The sequence below is a fragment of the Chelonia mydas genome, chromosome 10 (genome assembly GCF_015237465.2).
Source record: "Chelonia mydas isolate rCheMyd1 chromosome 10, rCheMyd1.pri.v2, whole genome shotgun sequence".
NCBI lineage: Eukaryota > Metazoa > Chordata > Testudines > Cheloniidae > Chelonia > Chelonia mydas.
The window spans coordinates 54,083,657-54,102,385 of NC_051250.2; the positions used below are offsets into that span (position 1 = coordinate 54,083,657).

Genomic DNA, 18,729 nt, shown 5'->3' on the forward strand with positions numbered 1-18,729 from the left:
AAATCACTGGGAGTCTGCGCAGGCACATGCATAGATCTTATTGCAGGACCAGCAATTTAGGGCCTCTCCAGACAGGCTCTTACTGGAACCCCAAAGACTAGATTTAATCATGTGCTTAAGTTTACACACGATGAGTAGTTCCATTAAAGTCTATGTAAGTCCATTGAAGTGTAGCATAAACATGTGTGTAAATCTCTGCAGAATCGGGACCTGAACCTTAGGACTCAAAAACTTTTAGACTAAAAAAGTGGCCCCGAGAAGATCAGAAAATCTATGTACATCTTTAATTTTATAAGTATTTTACTTTTTTGTGGTGTTGCTGTTGTGTTTCAGGTTGAAGACAAAATAACCCCAGAGCCCAAGATTAAAAAACTGGAACCAGTACTTTTGCCAGGTAAATATTAATCAAGGATTTGTCAGAGGTCTACATCGGGCTGTTTTTTTTAGTGCCTTCTATTCACTCTGGTAGTATTTGTAAGATTAATAGCGTGCACGTAACTCTATTTTTCTCTACTGTTTGACCAGTAATTAATAACTTTTAATTTACCCTTAAAGTAGTAATTAAGGGAGTGCAGCTTGTAACTCAGTAAGAAAATCTACTGACTCTTATCTGTGCGAGATTTTCTAATTTTGTTTCGATAACTCTTGAAACTAAACATAGGTAGGTGTTCATTTTGTTACAGTTTTGTAAAGTTAATGCCTTGTTATTGCTTATCTGCAACAGGTAAGCACTGTATTTTGATATCCTTTGTGACACAGTGTTTAGGGGTTTTTCTCTTTGGATCACCAGATTTAGGCTCCAATTTTGCAGTTGGATACACATGGGCAGACCGTTGCGCCTCTGGTTAGCCCTGCCTGTGTGACCTGGGTTGGAGCTCTGTGTTAAAGCCTTCATTCTTTTTCTCTTACTGAATATCCAGTATCTGATTCTAAGCTTTGTGAACCTGTAAAATAGTTTGAAATACTAATGCATAGTACTGTTTCAAGAGAGTGTGATGGAAGGAGGAAGGACTAGCTTTTTATCATTCTGTATAATCAGTAGTTTATATCAGAATCCAAGATGTCCCACTGTTTGTACCACCTCTTTATTAAGAAAATAAAACATCTGATTTAGCTATATTGTCTCAGAGAAACATGAAATTATAAAATCTTGTTCTGACATTAAAAATTCCATCAGCCTACTATACTAGAGATGTTATTTGAATCACAAACTGTTCCTTACTAAGCAATAAGAGCAATAAGTATGGTGGTCGATTGAAAACATTGCTTGGATTTTGTGGAAGTATTTTTGCTAGAACAGATCTAAGCATATATATTTAAATACAGATAAGAAAAATAGATGACCTAAAGTATCACTTATTTTAGTGGGACATTGTTATCATGGTTAAAGAATAATTAGATGTATTCGAGTCAGCGGGGCCTGATGAAATTCATCCTAGCGTACTTAAGGAACTAGCTGAAGCAATCTTGGAGCCATTAGTAATTATCTTTGAACTCTTGGAGGACAGTAGAGTTCCCTAAAGATGGCAGAAGGGCAAACATAGTACCTATCTTTAAAAAGGGGAGGGAGAAGGACCCAGAGAATTATAGACCTATCAGACTGATTTCAATACCTGAAAGATACTGGAGCAAATTATTAAACAGTCAGTTTGTAAGGACTTGGAGGATAATGGGATTATAAGGAATAGTTAGCATGGATTTGTAAAGAAAAAATCATGCCACACCAATTTAATTTCTTTCTTTGATAGGATTACCAACCTAGTGGATAGTGCGGAAGCAGTAGTCATGATATATCTTGATTTTAATAAGGCTTTTGATACAGTTCTGCATGACAGTCTCATAAGCAAACTAGAAATGTGGCCTAGATGAAATTATTATAAGGTGGGTGCACAACTGGTTGAAAGACCATACTCGGAGTAGTTAGGCATGGTTTGCTGTCAAATTGGGAGGGCATATCTAGTGGGGTCTCGCAGGGGTCAGTGCTGGGATCAGTATTAGTCAATATTTCCATTAGTGAGTTGGATAATGGAATAGAGAGTATTCTTATAAAATCTTCAGATGACACTGGGTTGGGAGGGTTTGCAAGCATTTTGGCGGCCAGGTTTAAAATTCAAAATAACTTTGACAAATTGGAGAATTGGTCTGAATTTAACAAGATGAAATTCAAAACAGAGAAGTGCAAAGTACTTCACTTAAGAAGGAAAAATCAAATGCACAACTACAAAATGAGGGATAATTGTCTAGGTAATAGTACTTCTGAAAAGGATGACTGAATATGAGTCATCAGTATGATAGGTTTCAGAGTAACAGCCGTGTTAGTCTGTATTCGCAAAAAGAAAAGGAGTACTTGTGGCACCTTAGAGACTAACCAATTTATTTGAGCATGAGCTTTCGTGAGCTACAGCTCACTTCATCGGATGCATACTGTGGAAATTGCAGAATATCATTATTATATACACAGACACCATGAAACAATACCTCCTCCCGCCCCACTCCCCTGCTGGTAATAGCTTATCTAAAGTGATCATCAAGATGGGCCATTTCCAGCACAAATCCAGGTTTTCTCACCCTCCGCCCCCCCACAGACAAACTCACTCTCTTGCTGGTAATAGCCCATCCAAAGTGACCACTCTTTTCACAATGTATCAGTATGATGCAGCTGCAAAGACAGCTGGGGTGTATTAACAGGAGTGTTGTATGTAAGACACAAGCAGTAATTGTCCTACCCAACTCGGGACTGATCAGGCCTCAGCTGGAGGACTGTGTCCAATTCTGGGCACCACAATTTAGGAAAGATGTGGATAAATTGGAAGGAATACAGAGGAGAGCAACAAAAATGATAAAAGGTTTAGAAAACCTGACCTATGAGGAAAAGTTACAAAAGGTTGCCATATTTAGTCTTGAGAAAAGAAGATTGAGGGGCAACCTGATAAATCTTCCAGTATGTTAAGGGCTGTTATAAAGAGGATGGTGATCAATTGTTCTCTGTGTCCAGGGAAGATAGGACAAGAAATGATGGGCTTAAGCTGCAGTGAGGGAGATTTAGGTTAGATTATTACAAAAAACTTTCTAACCTAAGACTAGTTAAACTCTGGAATAGGCTTCCAAGGGAGGTCGTGGAGTCCCCATCATTGGAAGCTTTTAAAAACAAGTTGGAGAAACACCTGTCAGGGATGTTCTAGATTTACTTGGTCCTGCCATAGCACAGGGGGTTGGATTAGATGACTTCTCAAGGTCTCTTCCAGCCCTTCATTTCTGTGGTTGTATGTAATCAGCTGTTTAAGTTGACTTAGACATTACAACCCTCAAAGTGAACAAGAGAATTAATAAGTAACTGTGTTTACGTTAATTATTTCAACTACTTACTACCTGGCATTTGACTGTTGTTAATCATCAAGCAGTATTAAATACAGCAATCCTGTTGTGTATTGAGATAAAGTTTAGTGTGCAGAAAGTGTGAGGGGGGGAATCTTTTTGGTTAGAGTTCAGTATTTTATTTTTATCTGAATGAGTAATTATTGATTGACTGCATCATCTTATTTAAAAAAAAAAGGATGGGATATTGTTCTGGGGCTTATAAAACTTAGGTACTTTGCAAACAGCGAAGACTGTTGTTTATCTGTAGAAAACAGTTAAACAGTCTTTATGCTATTCAATATTTTACATTACAGTAGCAAACAACCAAAGTATAGGGTTGGTTTGTTTTTTAAGGACAAATTCAGGTTGTTTTTTTTCCCCAAGAGGGGATAGGCTTTGTGTACTCTGAATTGTTGAGTATTTTGCCCGCTCATTCCCATTACCGCCATTCGTTCCTGAGGTCACCATTCTTCTGCATTAGGAGCATTTGTTCAGGAAATCACTTATACCAGTTAGAGCTGTTCTGTAATTGGTCTGAGAGGTGAGTTAATTCAAATTAGTGCTCCAGCATGATGAGGGCAGAAGTGCAGTGTTGTGGTTAAGACACTAAGCTGGAACTCGGGAGGTCTGAGTTCCATTCTTCCACAATTTTCCTGTGTAACCTTGGGCAAACTGCTTCATTTTGTATGCCTGGTTCCAGTCCATAAAATGGGGTGGATAGTAATTCAGAATTTCACAGGATAAATTAAATGACTTCTATGGGACTACCTCTGTTAAGTCTAAGCATGTGCTTGAGTGCATGTCTGAAGATAGTTCATGCCATAGAAAAGTCTATAAACACACACACTGTGGTGCCATAGGTGTTGACTTCTCAATGAGACAGAAAGCCAAGTTTCTGTCCAAATTTCAGTTTATTTAATTACATTCTGCTTTACGTGTCTTCCCCTTGCAATTAACTGAATATGGTATTCTTGATTCCCTGACAATAATTGTTGTATAATGTTGCCTATGCTGTTAAAAAAGCCACCATATATTACCCCAGTGGAGCTAAACTTCAGGGGCTGAAGGCTGATATATAGTTACTAAATAGTTTTATAATCCTTTGAGATGAAACTCTGTAAATTAGGGTAATTATTAATTTTAGTAATGCTGACAACTGCAAATAGCTGGTGTCTCAAACTGTTAATTCCTAAAATATAGTGCTTTTTGAGAAAGCAATTGAGTTCGTAGAAACTAGACTCCAAAGCTAGAAGTTTGGTGAAATACTCATCATGCTGTCTTCTAAGTTTAGTTTTGTGTTTGAAAGGGGGTGGAGGCTGCAGGTGGAGTGCTGAGACTGGACTACAGTATTGCCAACCCCAAGCATTCAAAAATCCCGGGATGTTATTAAGAATAAATTGAGTCTTTAGGGTTCATGTTTTCAATCTTTTTCTCTGCCACCAGGAGGCTTACCTTTTTTGTTTTTTTAAATGAAAACTCAGAATCTAGTGTAATCGCATGACTCCAGGGAGGTGGGGAGCTAAGAAAAGAAGAGCAAATATCACGAGTCTTGCATTTAAAATCAGAATTGCTGTCAGTACTGGGACTGTAATAGTAGACCGTGAAAAACTAATCATTTTATGGCCTCAGAGTATTTTCATTCTCAAATTAAGTTTGAAAGTTTCTTTATATGTAATTATATTCAGAATTAAAATCTGTTTTCTTTTACCTTCTTCTGTGTTCTTCCAGTCCTGTTTCCTGATCAAGAATGCTTGCCACAGTTGTTTGGAACACTGGCCTCAGCAATAGTTTCTCCTCTTTTGTTTTATTATAGTTGTTTATTGATCTGAACAGGTTACATTTTAAACATATTTCTAATAAGCAAAGTAGTCTGGCATACACCCCCACCCTACCCCAGTGTGACCTACCTAGTTAATAGAATACTAGCTGGCTTACTTTTGGGGAGTTGTAGTTATGATTAAAGATTCTACAAATTGTATATTAGAGTAAATCTTGTATGTAAGTTTTCTGCTTACAAGCAGTCTTCAGGGAATTGATTACACCAGTTGCTGTTCCACTGAAAAGTTCTATAGCATTTGAGACATTGTCCTAAGCATTTTCAAAATTGTATAGTATACAGAATGTGTCCTTAATTATATTCCAGCTGTCTTGTGTTTAGATGAATTGCTAACCACGCTGTGCAACAGAACATGCAACTTGACAATAGACCTCAGTGGAGTTTTTAAAAACAGTTTTGTTTCATGTTGTTCATACCCAGGACCTTTTGTTCTGCTCGCACATACTCTGTTCTGAATTTTGTTTAAAGTCTAAATCACGGTATAGTGTTTAGCCAGGATGTAGGAAAACTGATACATATCCCTGTGCTATTTGTTCACCTTCCATTTGTGACTCCACTTCCTAACAGTAAAATTAAAAATACTGTATAGATGAAGATTTAAAATCCAGCTTTTGTAGACCATATCATTCCTAATAACTTTTGAAATTATAGTATCCAAGTTGTGCTTCCTGGAGGAGTACTTAATGAAAACCAAGGTTCTTTTTTGTTTTTACAAGCGGTAAAGTGACATCTTAAACCCAGCACTATGGTCTATCCAAATGGTGAACATATGTACTTACCGCTTGCATAGCTCTGTTATCTGCACATCTCATAATGCTTTATAAAAAGGGGGTAAGATTAGTTATCCCAACTTTTCAGATGAGAAAATTGAAGTCCGGATAAGAAGTAGTGACTTGCACAAAGACGCACAGCACGTCAATGGGAGAAACTGGAATCTGAAAGTTCACAAAACATGTGTGGCTTTTTTCATGCCTCTGTCCAGTGGAAGTCTTAAATCTTCCATTTCAAGGGAATGACTTGTCTTTATAGTTTCAATAAATTAAGGAACATTTCTGAAACCCATTCCTACTCCTTGGCGTGGAACCCTGAATACCTTCGTGATTCAGCCAAGCTCTTGCTGTGAAAAGGAGAGCAGATTACAAGTGTTCTGCCCAGCAGTTGCTATTTATGTCTATACAGCTTCTTATCTCTACTCCTCTATTGGATGCTGAATCAAGGATCATGGCAGTGCTGGAACACTGGGGAGTCATGTGAACCAGAGCCTTCTGACTTCAAAGCTAGGGTGGGATTCCACCATCTAAGTGAAAACTGATGAAATTGAAGAAATCCACAGCTCCCAGAACTAGCTGACATTTTGAAATTAAATTGCTGTATGGGGGAAGGCAGGCCGCTCAGGGCTAAAGATCTCCACCACCCAGGACAGTGAAGGTGTAGGGGTTGTGAGCAAATGTACAGTCCTCCAAGGATAACTCTAAGATTCCCATCCACAACCAACCATTTTCTGACTTGTGTTTTCCTGTCCCCACCCACATCTGCTTTGCAGAGCTTAGAAAAGTCTCAGAAGCATAGTAACTTCGATGGGAGTGAGCATAGGGCAGGACAAGCAAGGGACTGCATGGGGCAGCAGGAAGTTAATTCACATTAGCTTAACACCACTTTCAGTAGCTCCACTGGTCAGGCTGGTCAGAGTACCTCCAGGAGAGCTTCATGGACATGTCACTGGAGGATTCCCACTCCACCCCCAGACATGTTAACAGACTTTTCCAGTAGCTGTACTGGCCGCGAATGCACCCCGATTCTTCAGGGCAAATCAAACATTAAACACAATTGCTTTTAAACCCTGTAGTGTAGTTACAAATGTGCACTCATCAGAGGTGCCTTCTCTGGCTTCAGGGTCTGGGAACCTGCCTTGGGAGGGTATTGGCTCCAGGATGATGAAAAGGTCCTGGCTGCCAGGGAGAATGGATTCTTCGCTTGCCTGCTGTGCATTCTTCTTCTCGTCCTCCTCCTCTTCCTCTTCCACAAAATCCTCCTCCCTGTTGCGTGAGACTCCCCCCTTGCAGGTGTCCATGGACAGTGGTGGGGTAGTGGTAGGGTCCCCCCCAGAATGCCATGCAGCTGATCATAGAAGCAGCATGTCTGGGGCTCTGACCTGGAGTGACCGTTTGCCTCCTTTGTCTTTTGGTAGGCTTGCCTGAGCTCCTTAACTTTTACGCGGCACTGCTGTTTGTCCCTGTTGAAGCCTCTCTCCACCATGCCCTGTGAGATTTTGGCATATAAGCATCTCTTCTTTTTGATCAGAGTTCAACCTGCACAGATTCTTCTCCCCATATAGCAATCAGATACAGTGTCTCTCGTTCAGTCTATGCTGGAGCTCATTTGTGGTTCTGGGACTGCATGGGCACCTGTGCTGCTGAGCTCGCTACGCTAACCAAACAGGAAATGAAATTCACCATTTCCCCAGGGCTTTTCCTGTGTACCTGGCTAGTGCATTGGAGTTGAAAGTGCTGTCCAGAGTGGTCAGATTTGGAGCACTCTGAGAGAACTCCTGGAGGCCAATATCGTCGAATTGCATCTGCACTACCCCGAATTCAACCTAGCAAGGTTGATTTTAGCACTACTCCCCTTGCTGGGTAGGAGTACAGCAGTCGATTTTAAGAGCCCTGTAGGTCGACGGAACAGGGCTGGTTGTGTAGACGCATCACTTATAAAATCAACCTAACGCAGCTAAATTCAACCTAACCTCATAGCGTAGACCAGGGCTTAGATCTACTTACCACAGGGTCCACACTAAGCGATTTCGACGGGAGACACTCTCCCATCAGCTCCCCCTCAGATTCACAGATATTAAGGTCAGAAGGGACCATTATGATCATCTAGTCTGACCTCCTGCACAACGCAGGCCACAGAATCTCTCACCCACCCACTCCTGTGAAAAACCTCTCACCTATGTCTGAGCTATTGAAGTCCTCAAATAGTGGTTTAAAGACTTCAAGGAGCAGAGAATCCACCAGCAAGTGACCCGCGCCCCATGCTACAGAGGAAGGCGAAAAACCTCCAGGGCCTCTTCCAATCTGCCCTGGAGGAAAATTCCTTCCCGACCCCAAATATGGCGATCAGCTGAACCTTGAGCATATGGGCAAGATTCACCAGCCAGATACCCAGGAAAGAATTCTCTGTAGTAACTCAGATCCCACCCCATCTAACATCCCATCACAGGCCATTGGGCCTATTTACCATAAATATTTAAAGATCAATTAATTGCCAAAATCATATTATCCCATCGTACCATCTCCTCCATAAACTTATCGAGTTTAATCTTAAAGCCAGATAGGTCTTTTACCCCCACTGCTTCCCTTGGAAGTCTATTCCAAATCTTCACTCCTCTGATGGTTAGAAACTTTTGTCTAATTTCAAGTCTAAACTTCCCAATGACCAGTTTATATCCATTTGTTCTTGTGTCCACATTGGTACTGAGCTTAAATAATTCCTCTCCCTCTCCGGTATTTATCCCTCTGATATATTTATCAGGGTGGATTTGATTCAAGAAGACTTGATTTAATCATGGATTTCTACATAAAAGTGCATTCTTGTTGGTTGTTATAACCTTAATACATATTCTTCACAACTCAAGATATAGATGTAGGTTTCATTTTTAGAAGGTACACACTATACATTTTTAAAGTGATTTATTTTGCAAATTTTTCAGATTAGTTTTACAGCAATATCAGAAAATGAATGATTGTTTGGTTATTTCATTTACCAAAGGTAATTGAAATAGATATTCATGAAGTCATTTGGAGGTGAACTATCTCCAATTCAACAAGTTAATCATAAACATTTGGAAGATTTTCTTGCCATGCTGTATTAGGAGGAGAACATTACCAGACAGACATTTAAATTGTTTTATTTAACTAAAACAACAACGTTATGTGTTCTGGATTTTTTTCTTCAACAGCAAACATAGAATATTTTAACAAAACAAGCATATGAATTTTTGAATTTAGTTAAACAGTCAAGTTTTTTAAAATCAGGTTTGTTTTTGTTAAAATTGTTTTTAACTAAAATAGTTAAATGAGATTTTTTTTAAAAAAAATTAAATAGACTGTCAGCCTGGTCAGCATGAGAAACTTAAAATATTGGCTTCTGCAGCTAACTGAGTCATCTTCACCTTCATTTTCCTGTTTGTTCATAATCTGGAAAAGAAAAACAAGCTTTCCTGCTTTTTCTGGTCCCAAACGATTTCTCAATTTGGAATGAATTAGTCCAAACGAAGAAAATATTCTTTCTGCATTGGCAGAAGACGCTACTGCTGTTAAAAGAGAGATTATCACTTCAGCAGTCTCTGAATCCAAGTACTTAAGTGACTTCCACCAGTCCGCTGGTGTGACTTTCTTTAAAACATCATCAGCAAACATGTATTTCTTGAATGGTTCACTGTTAGCTCTGAAGTTTATTCTAATTGTTATTATGGAGGGATGATTGCTGCATGTCCATGTTATAGCCAGCTCCTCTTCAGCAGTTAAGGTTTGACCCTGGTACCGAGTATTGAGAATATCTGCAAGAAAATGAGATGGAGATAGTGCTTGTCGTTTTTTTTTAATGCTTGTAATTTAACACTGTCATTGCATATTTCTCTTTTTAAGATCTCACGCAGTTCCTTTCAAATTTCAACAGCGTCCACAATAAAATAGCTATTTCTCTGCATTTTGTTCAAGGCTACAGAAATAGGCGTCAGGGTACTCAGCATGTGTTCAACATTTCTCTTAAGACCAATGTTGAGACCTTTGGCTGTGACAGTGCCATCTATTTTTTCGCGATTTTGTTCACGAACTGTCATCAGATTAGACCAGTTCTTGATATAGTGCTCAAAATAGTCCACTACTGAGTTCCGTCGCATATCTTGTGGGAGAGTTAGCTTGGTTCCTCCCACTCTTTTCAGAGCAGCTCCTGCAAAGTGATTTTTACGGAAGTATTTTTCAGTTTCAACAACATTAGCCTTTATTTCTGGAACACTGAAGTCTTTGGCTAGGAGGTGCATCAAATGAGCACTGCAACCGTATATTATTAGCTTGGGACTCTCTTCTAAATAATTTCTTTTCATCTTGGATACATTTGCAGCATTTGTCTGTGACCAAGCTGCGTACTAGACATTTGAATTTTTTTTCACAGTTTGTTATAGCTTTTACTGCTTGTAAGTATTAGGCTGTGTGTGCATTTCCTGATGTATCAATTGTTTCTGTAAGGAAGACATTCCCTTCTTCTGTTGTCACATAAACACATACAACAGGATCATTGTGCACATTGCTCCACCCATCAAGACTCAGGTTAACAATTTTACCCTCTATACCTTTTGCATACTGCTCAGTTTCTCTTTCATACACTTTATCTAGCAATTTGCCTGCAACATCTGCTCTGTTGGGTGGACTGTATCCTGGTCTTAATGACTGAGCCATGTTAGTGAAGTGTGGGGTCTCAATCATTCGGAAAGGAGAGATTGTTGCATAAAGAAACGGTGCAATTTTTTCATCAATTACCTCTTTTTGTAATCTGCTGGTTCTCATCACAAACTTATCTATGGTTGTTTCTAGATGATGGAGATTTTTTTTTTCTTTTTGCTACAGGTGATATACTGTGGCTATGTGACATACATGATATGACTGAAACACTATCATTGGCAGATAACTCTGAAACTATAGGAAAATGATTGTGATCTTGAAGGTGGATAGTCTTCAGAATCCTGTATGTTGAGGATGGATTCTCCTAAACAAAATAAGTCAGTGCAGTTATTTATTATTATTACTCTACTGCTCATTTAGTATTACTCATTGCATTCACTGACACTCAGCACTACTTTAAAGGTGAAATTGTGGTGGAAGATCTGTCTCTTTCAAGTATTTATTTTTTTATCACTACTGTATCTAAAATGATAGTACCATAGACTAACAACTATATTTTTTGCTGAAACATGAGAATTCAAGAGTAGACCAGAAGGAAAACAGGCAGTCCTTAAGAAAGAAGCATGAAATAAAAAAGTTTACCAACCTGAAGATCCTGCATGTTCAGACATGTTCCTTTCATCATCTTCAACGCAGCTTCCTCCTGAGAAGGAACACTTCTCATGATGTTGTTTCATTCGGGAAACCAGACCTTGCATTTCTTTGTTGCATTGTTTGCATTTTGCACGCATGCCTGTCTTACCCACAGGTAAGGGAACTTCATTAAAATATTCCCAAACTGGGTCTCTTTTACAGCCTGCTGCTATTATAGGTTTTCCCTTCTAGTGAGAGAATGGTATGGTAGATCTCAAATCAATGAAGGCTACACTCAGAAAGACCTCAAGACTTCTGGAATATGCCGCTCAAACAGTTTCACTTTTCTTTCTGCTCCCTGTCCCTCCCTTCTCACATCTGTCTCCAGATTTCTTCTCCTTCTCCAGATCTACTCTGCCCCAGCAATCTTCTATTCATTGAACTTTTTGAAACTTTGCACTTTTAGAGAGAGGTAAGGGATTGACTATGTGTACACAAATTTGCAGAGGAACAATAGGGTTGAGTCTGTTATTTCTTACCTCTATATATTATTTATTTATTTAAAAACATTGTTGCTGTTAACAAGCATGTTATCTTTGGAGACACAAATCCACAGTCCGAGAACTACAAAACTAAGCATCTCTGATGGTATCTTCCAGACTGAGCACTGAGTCTCATTGGGTAGATAGAAAGATTAACGTAAATAATCTATACAGAAGCCCCAAATCCCTATAAGATTAGGTCCCTAATCCATGAACTATTGAAACTCATTTAGAAAACTTTTCTTAAACATTACGTGAATATATTGTCTCATACTGTAGAACAGGGGTGGCCAACCTGTGGCTTCAGAGCCCCACGCAACTCTTCAGAAATTAATATGCGGCTCCTTGTATAGGCACCGATTCTGGGGCTGGAGCTACAGGTGTCAACTTTCCAATGTGCCACGGGGTACTCACTGCTCAATCCCCTAGCTCTGCCACAGGTCCTGTCTCCACTCCACTCCTTCCCACCCCCTCTTCTGAGCTTGCCGTGCCCTCGCTCCTTCACCTTCCGTCCCAGAGCCTCCTGTACGCCACGAAACCATTGATTGGGAGGTGCGGGGAGGGAGGGAGAGGTGCTGATCGGTGGGGCTACTGGGAGGTGGGAGGCTCTGGGAGGTGGCAGGGGGAAGCTGATGGGGCTGCTGATGTATTACTGTGTCTCTTTGGCAATGTACATTTGTAAATTCTAGCTCCTTCTCAGGCTTAGGTTGGCTACCCCTGCTATAGATTTAGAATTTATAATCCCTATTCCATGATGAGATATCTTGGAGCTATAATGTATCTTAATTAAAACGGTCTTTAGATAGGTTTTTTCCTCAAAAAGCATTTTATCAAAAAAAATCTGATTTAAATAAAAAATCCTATTTATTTATTTATTAAATCATTGATTTTTATCCATCCTGCTCCCCCTACTCCACTCTCCCGTCGACTCCTGTACTCCACCGGATTGAGAAATCTGCGGTCGATTTTAGCAGGTCTTCACTAGACCCACTAAAGTGACTGCCGATGCATCGATTGCTGCTCGTTGATCCCCCGGTAAGTGTAGACAAGCCCTAAGTGAGCTAACCAGTCCTACTTCCTAGATCTCTTATACGGGAGGATATCCCAAAGTTCAGTAACATGTGAAAGACACACAGAGTTATTTGTCCATATTTTCTTGAATGCACTTGTGAGTACACTGCACACATATAGAGAGTAGTACAAGGTAATGGTTCTGAATCACATTTCCCACAATTTTGGGAAATGTGCTATTTTGTGGATGAGCTTAAACTATGCTGGCTATATAACCATGTCAGCTGAGCATGCCAGAGCATTGTTATACATAATATAGTTTTATTCTTTGTCTAGAGAGAACCTTGTATGCTGTAGATCCTTCAGATATGGCCTTATGTGGTTTTCTTATGGTAAACGAAGAGCAAATAAAAATTTTATAAGACTGAGGGCCTGCTTCTGCACTCACTTCATTGTTCAGGTAGTGTAAAACTGGTGACAGCAGAAGCAGCTGCTAACACTACAGATAACTCTTCTTAGCAAAGTAGAAAAGTTTTAGTGTAAGCTTAACTTTGTACCTAAATATATTATCACTCAACTATTTGATAGCTTTTCTCAGTTCTCAATTGGAAAGCACTCTGTGGAAAAGTAGATATACACATGCACACTCAAACCTTTCAGCTAGTGCCTTTTATACCCCACCCTTTTGTTCGTACAGTCTTTCTATACTCCCTCTTTTGTACATTATGATTGCACTGGTTGAAATGTACAGTACATCTTCAACTAGGGGCTGCCCTTTTAATGTCACTTGAAAGAGAGCAGATTTACATAGTATGGCTTGTGCAGTGTGTGATAGGTGACTTCTTCAAATATAGTACTCATTTGACAGCTGTGGAGATTTAATGACAACATCAAAAAGAAGACATGCAACATAAATATTTAAAAGTATGTGTGGATGGCTTTTTGCTTTCAGTTAGTATATTTAAGTTCTCTTCAAACAGTTTTTATTATAAAGGTGAAGGACACCCATAAATTCAAAATAATGGATTGTTATTACTTGAAAATGTATGAAAAGGGGCAGCTTCTTATACCCAGATTCTCAGTAGTATCAGGCTGTGACAAGTTGGCCCCTCCTGGGGCAGTCTTCAGCATCAAGTCACAGCATGACAGGTGCACCTGCATCAGTTTCCCCTTCAGTAATTCTCAGAAGTAGTCCAACAAAGGCTTTCCAAACGTGTGAATATAGCCCTTGCCTAACTAACTTGTTACAAAAGAAACCCCATGCACATAAACAGTAACAGAAGTCCCACAGCCATAACCCAGAGTTCACCAGCATAGTCTAAACCAGTGATAGTCAGACCTCAGTGGTTCAGGAACCAAATTAGTAATCAGCATTACCCAAAAGAGCCACAGTTGTGTGAATTCATTGTGTCATTTATGATAATACTATATATTCATATTTAAACAGTCTGACGGGAAATATTACACACACAAACCTAAATATTTCCCCTATCAGAATGTTTAAATATGAATATATAGTATTATCGTAAATGAAACAATGAATTCACATATATTCACGCATTCATATATATTCTCTCTGTCTCTCTCCCCTCTGTCACAGCAAAATGACTGAAAAAGTATTGTTTTATCAACTACAATTGGTTAATAACAGTAAATGTCCTGATTTGTAAATAGCTTAGACTGGTTAATAATTAAATCAGTGTTTTAATGTATGCTGCAAAGAGCATAAGGAGATATATTAAAGAGCCACTTGCGGCTCTCGAGCTTCAGTCTGAGTATCACTGGTCTAAACTGTACATTCAGTCTTCAAGACCCAGCAGTTTATCACACATGAAGTACAGCCATGGCACCTCTCATCTTGTGCAAGGTCTCTGGTGTGACTCCCATGAGTTTTACCACTCTCAACTCTGGTGCAGCTCTGTTGTCTCTCACCATGCCTCGCCTTCTCTGGCCCTACAGCTTCAGTTCAGAGAGCCAGCAGGCATCTCCTCTGCAGCTCTCAGCCTCCAGCCTTCTCTAGCCAGGGCTCTGAGCCTCAGGAAGGCTAGCCTTTCAACTAGCTTCCTGATAATTCTTCCCCCTTTCCAGGGAGGGCCTGTGGAGAGCTTTCTGTGCTCTGCAGCTTTCCCCGAAGACCTCCAGTCTCCCGATCTCTGGCAGCAGTCATCTTCCAACCATCTGTGACTGATTGACTGAGTGTTCTTCATCTTATGCTTTATGGCAAAGCAGACTCAATCTATAACCACCACCTACTATATTCCTCTTACATTCATGCCACTGCACTCCTACCCTACTCTATATCCTTAAAAAAGGTAATAGAACTTTAATATCACCTCACTTTCCTGATACTCTCACTAAATCCCTCATAGTATATTCTGTCACCTTAAAGCATCTAAATTCTTCATAAGGAGCCTTTCTTTTCTGGGAACACTCATTGCTTTCCTATATCAAGTGATCAGCTGTTTGTTCAGTCTTTCACATGTTACGTATCCTTGTGTCTATTCAATAAATATAAATTATTCTTCAAACCACAATGACCAGTTAACCGTCTAAATGAGAGTCCTTCACTAGTCCTTTGATAACTTTGGAGTAGTGCATTATCCTCTATTTTGGGTCATACTTCATAGAATCTTATTCGTCTTTTCTCCATGGTCCACAATTCTTGACTTTTTTCTTTTTAAACTAAACTTTTAAACTCCTGCTTACTCAGGATTTTTTTTATATCAATTTCTCCATTTTTTTTAAAAGCATTTTTCAGTTCCTTATCAACTATTTCATTGCCATGTGTCCCAGCATGTGCTGCAATCCAGCCTGGTACTGTGGTCATGCCTGAGCATATTAACTCAGTCAAACATAATATTTCATTTATTAGATCACTCCTGCTTTGTGAGGTACCCTTTTTAATTCCCAGAATACCTGATAATGAATCTGAAAATGTAACAGATCTGCAGTGAGCCTTACCAGTTTAATGCTAACATTATTCCCACCAATTCAGCTGTCATAGTGGCTACAAAATGAAGTATTCTTTTGATTTCTCAACTCCAGTCTCAGGGATGCAAAAGGCTGCTCCCACTCTTCCTGTTTTTTCATCTTTAGATCCATCAGTATATATTCAGCAGTGATGACTCTATTTATCATATATAAACTCCTGAACTTTTATCTGTCATATGGGACAACTTTCTCTTTTCTAGTCCTCTTTCACTTAACTCTTACGTGCATTTAAACCCTGTGAGCACGAGGAAGTATATTGAGTCAGGCTGCATTTTGTCCATCTGATTCCCAACATTCCTTGTATATTTTTCCAGTATTCTTATCTTCGCTATTTCCCTTGACTTCAGACCAAACTGTCAGATCTAACACTTTCATTCTTAAATTGACAGACATTTCTCCAGTAACTACCTGGATTATTACACACAGTAGTGTCATTAGAAATGCACCACATGCAATTCATAGTCCTTACTCAGTCTGTTGGGCTCTCCCATTTGTATGGACAGGGTCTCCTCTCTTAAAACTCAGGAGTCAGCTGACGAGTCACAGGTGCACTAGATCCCATTCCTCTTAAAAGGGCCAGTTACAATTTTCCCCCCTAATTTTATTCTGACTGTGTTAGCAGCCTGAATTCAAACAAGTAAAAGAGGTAGTTCGATGTTGAACTTTGGTTGTGGGTACTGTGGTAGAGGCTGAATTTTGCCATGATACAGCCTTAAAAATAGCCACCCCAAAACTAAAACTCCTTTCTCTGTGTTAAATGTCCTCCCTCTCCTTCAATTTCTCCGGTAAAACCCATGACTCTTGTTTAATAAAATAGTATGATCTCCTTAGTTCTCTTCTGCCACATCACAACCACTTCTTTCATATTTTGTATTGTATTTTTGTCTGTTAGATTTAAGCACTTCAGAATAGGGGCTATTTGATCTTAAAAGTAACACTGTCTGAATATATTTGTCATGTTTAAGTAACAGCTAACATTACTATAACTGAAAGAAAAATGGCTTTAGATTTGCTTTGTGTATAGTCAATTTCATTGTTTCACAGACATAGTCAATTAAATAGGTTTATGTTTCACAATGCAATTGACTAGCACAAGGCCTGTGGCCAACTGGCATCTCATTAACTTTTTAGTTAGATATTAGATCACATTGCAGGATTAGAATCTTAGTCCTTCCACTCACACACACCCCCCTTTTTTTTTTTTTTTAAAAAAAAGGGAAAATAACTTGAGATTGTAAAACTACCAAAGCTAGCAGGAGGCGTTAGGTATTGATGTAGCACCTGAAACTGTTTTAACTTCATTTTTGAAGTCAGTGCCATCATGTGTGTGGTGCTCTGTTCACCATTGCAGAAATTACTGGAATTTTATTTGGAAAAAATGTGTGTGAAATAGTTCTCTGAAGTTTTTCTTTTTGCACTATATTTTGAGCTTATGCAAATATTACCAATCTTTAGTTCCATAAATTGGAGACTTCTTTTTGATTAATTTCCAGATTTTTTTGGTGTATTACTTCTGCAAACTGATCTTTCATAAAAAAAAAAGTTTAAAAATGAACCAAACACTTATTAGTTCCAAACATAAGCAGAGCAACAGTTTATAAACATTATCTGCTATTTAGATCTGCATACACATCGTATCTTAAGATCCAGTGTAAACTTTGTGATGTGTTTCTGTGCATTGGCTTATTTATTTGTTTTGGGAATTATAAAGGACTGATTTATGAGTTCTGTCCACTTCTATGAATTATCTGGAATTTTAGATTCTGGATGCAGACTTACATGTGTGGACCATTTCATATTGATGATCTTAATTTACAGTCAAGAATACTGAGATCTGTTTTTATCTTAAGTTTCTGACTTGTACAGATATGTTAAGTATTTTATGAACATCTGTCTGAATTATTTTTCTAGCTAGGAACAGTTTCATGTAGTTTAGTTATGGCTGTATAGAAACCAGACATAAAAATGATTTTGCTTGAGTCTACTTTAAAATTAAATCTGTTAGTTTTTCCTTGTGTATTCTGCAAAAAACATGGGCACTATGCTGCCAGTTAATTTTTCCCCCCCACTGACTTCTGACCAGTGGCAAATGTTGTTCATACCATAAGTCACTAGAGAGCCTAGAAAGAGAACAAAATGTCATATAATGAGTTTTAACAGCCTACTAAACAAACTACCATACCACTTCTTTTTTTCCTCCCTCCTGGCAACTAAACAGCCTTACAGAGAAGTCCTTTAAAATATGCTTAGTTCTTGAGAACATCTAGTTTTGTGTTTGATGTAAAAGTTGACAAAACTTGCACTACTATAACTCAGTATGTCCATTGCTGCTGTTATCAAACATGTCTGTTTTGTATCCATGACTTAGTTACAAAAGATTAAATTATTTTATAACTTAAAATAACCGGTTGAAAAACATAACCATCTCCTCCAATAGTTACTGATAATTATTCAGTTTATGCAGAATCATACTTTGGGAATCTTCATTGTGTAATATAAGTAAGCAGACTGATGTACTGTGCAACACCTCCAATATAATCTGTCAAATGTAATGAGATGTTTAATTTGGTTTTGGAAGTTAAGGTTGGATCAGACCATCCACACCAGTACCTTGTTTGTTTGTTCGTTCTCACTCAGCATATTTCTAAAATTTACCTGTAAACTCTTTCATCTCTTCTGTTTAAAAACTCTGAGCACTCTTCAGGCACTGTACTTTTATATAAAATTATTAAAACTGATATACAGACTACCATATGAAAATGAGAAAGTCTGTTGTTTTATCTTTTTAAATGACATCCTATACTAACACATAATTAACTCATTTTCCAATTACTAGTAGCCACAGTATCAGGCTATCCTATTGGAAAATATGGATACTGGTCTAATTTTCACATTTTAGAATCAACTCTTAAATGTAAATACGCATATAATAGAGTATTAGTATTTTCAAACTGATCAC

The 18,729-nt window shown here is 38.6% G+C and overlaps 1 protein-coding gene across 2 annotated transcripts in view; it reads left to right on the forward strand.

Annotated features, from left to right (window-relative positions):
• Positions 1-18,729, forward strand: part of MTMR10 (myotubularin related protein 10) — a 71,021-nt gene that overhangs the window by 1,574 nt on the left and 50,718 nt on the right. For both annotated transcript variants that reach the window (XM_027827322.3, XM_007053763.4), the window contains exon 2: positions 334-394. In XM_027827322.3, the coding sequence (XP_027683123.2) occupies positions 334-394 (61 nt within the window). The remainder of the gene's footprint in view (positions 1-333; positions 395-18,729) is intronic.